We start from the raw sequence: 2234 nt of genomic DNA on the forward strand, positions 1-2234 counted from the left end.
ACTGTGCGTAAATGTACACCAGATCTTAGCCTCGCACGAAATGCAATCTGCACAGCGACTATTACGTTACACCCAAAACATCTAAGCTACTTGCAAATAAAGCGAAATACTTTGTTTGCGAACACTGAAAGTGAAACTAATTCCTGAAAGTATTTTAAACAAAAAAGCTGGTACGAATACCGCACTCAATGAATGCGAAATATTTTTACAGGATTACAAAACTAGCAGACAGCCCCTGCTTTATTCGCAATAGTGACATTTGTGTTCTGCTTGGGACGTCCCCTTATTTAACTTCATCGGTAATACGGAAACGGGCAATGTAGACGTTATCCCTCGTTCAATATGGTGAAAGCATCATAATACACTTGCAAAATATGCCGACCTGGTGCGACATGTTTAATGTTTTCCATGACGTTTAAATTCAGCAGACACTTTCAAAACACTTTAAATTCAGCAGAGCTGGTTGGCTAGTTCTTGGTGCGCAGCGAGGGCTGCTTTGGCGCAAGTGGCTTGACCGAACGAGGGTTCCCATCTTTCGTCAGAATTGGAATGCCACGCCTCTCCGCAGCGTGCGGCTGTGTTTTGTGTTAAAAATCGTCAAGCTGACCTACGCTGTGCTTCACGTGGGTTGATCCAGTAAAATGCATTCAAGTCTCAAATTTGCTGGGTGGGACCAAAGGCAGGTTTTCGATGGCAATCGAGGGAAGCGCCAGCAGCGATGGCATGATGCCAAATCTGTAGTCCTCATGGTTCGCTAGTACACTGGAGAACAAGTAAAAATCGCCAATGTTGCCGATGTCGGCAAAAGCATAGCACGTTCTTAGTCCGAAGCACCATGCCCGAGCTGGATAGAGGCTGGTCGATAGATAAAATGCAATTACCGCTGCTGCGTTGATGAAGAGGCGAACGATCACCATCAAGACACTCCCCAGGAGTGTGAGTTCGCCAATGAAATGAAGGAATAGAGACGCGCAAGCCGTGGCGCAGACCGGAGTACATGGTACCACAGCCTCCTTCAGGAATCGGCCCTTTTGGAGAAACAGCAAGACAACCAGGAACAGTGGTATCAATCCGATGCTTTTCCCACACGCACGTAGCTGCTGACGGGAGTGCCACACTCTTCGGTATAATGGCCACGAGCGGCGCTGATGACGACCCAAATAAAAGCGAGGAGCACTGAACGCTTCCTCAGACCTGGTGCGAAATTCAAGTTCCCTGCATGTTCCCTCGTTGTGGCAAGCTGATTTTGCTCCATGCTCAGTAGCTGCCTCCGGAACAGTAGCGGCTCTTAGAGAGAGAGAGCTGGCGTATACATTTGCTGCCTTGACAACAACGCGTTCACTTTGTTCGATGTAACGCGTCTCCAGTAACCACACCGGCGACTCCTCCAGAAAATAGAACGTGGCGAGCAGCACCGAGCTCTGAGCAGCAAAAATGAGGAGTGACCAGTACCAGCTGGTCTTGAAGTTGTCGAGCGTGAAGACGAAGACGGGCATGAAGATGGCTGAGAAGGCTGCCGCTGCGGAGCTATACAGAATCCTTCGAGACGGTGCCGTTACTTCGTAAAGGATGACATATAGCACAAAGTTCGACCTCGAAGTGGCGGCCACCACGGCCTGCGTAGCGGCGAAAGTACTAAAGTCGCGCGCGAGGCCGCTACAGGCGAGGCTGAGGAGCAGGGCAACGAGCTGCACGACGGTAACGGTCTTGCGGCCGATGCGGTCGGCAGCCGCACCGATCACTAGAAGTGCAACGACCGCCGTGACGAAGTTCACCGAGGCCGCTATGTCCTTGAGGTAACTGCGGTGGCACACAAGGCTCCACTCACTGACTACGCTGTTGCCATACTCGCTTAGGTCGAACTCCCATTCGCTACAATGGACGACCTGGGCCGAAGGGCCGCCTTCCGGTGGGTTACGTACCGTGCAGCGGCTGTAGTTGCCGTCGTCGTCACGCGGAATGGCAAGCTGCTTCCAGGACTCAACACTCAATTCAGAGTATGCGGGAGGACGCATGCACCGTTGGTCCATCTCACGTGTTGGCAGGCGAAAGATGCTTAATTGGACAAAGGAAATTGCGCCAGCGACCACGGTGCTGAACAGCAGTCTCGGTTGGAAGCGGCCCTCGCCGAAAGCACTCGCGTAAGCTCTTGCGTTGTGGTCTTCATTGCGGTGATCGCTGGCCAAGCTTGGCTGTGGAGGGACTCCTGGAGTCGGGTAGTTGTCGTAAAACAT

At 51.8% G+C, this 2234-nt stretch overlaps 1 protein-coding gene across 1 annotated transcript; it reads right to left on the reverse strand.

Moving 5' to 3' along the window:
• Positions 1-467: 467 nt before the first annotated feature.
• LOC144153231 (organic cation transporter-like protein) lies at positions 468-2234 on the reverse strand. Its single transcript, XM_077684882.1, has 2 exons — positions 1377-2234; positions 468-575 (listed from the first exon to the last, which is right to left on the reverse strand). The coding sequence occupies exons 1-2, from the start codon at positions 2232-2234 to the stop codon at positions 468-470; spliced, it is 966 nt and encodes a 321-aa protein (XP_077541008.1).

The sequence above is a fragment of the Haemaphysalis longicornis genome, unplaced genomic scaffold (genome assembly GCF_048455015.1).
Source record: "Haemaphysalis longicornis isolate Haplotype H1 unplaced genomic scaffold, Haemaphysalis longicornis Haplotype H1 scaffold_9, whole genome shotgun sequence".
Lineage (NCBI taxonomy): Eukaryota > Metazoa > Arthropoda > Arachnida > Ixodida > Ixodidae > Haemaphysalis > Haemaphysalis longicornis.

What these genes read in the sequence shown, in the direction of transcription:
- LOC144153231 (XM_077684882.1), bottom strand. Translation starts at nt 2,234, where the DNA reads ATGTTTTACGACAACTACCCGACTCCAGGAGTCCCTCCACAGCCAAGC. An exon ending in ATTTTCTGGAGGAGTCGCCG is followed by an intron (nt 576 to 1,376) that starts GTGTGGTTACTG and finishes CACAAAACACAG; the next exon opens with CCGCACGCTGCGGAGAGGCG.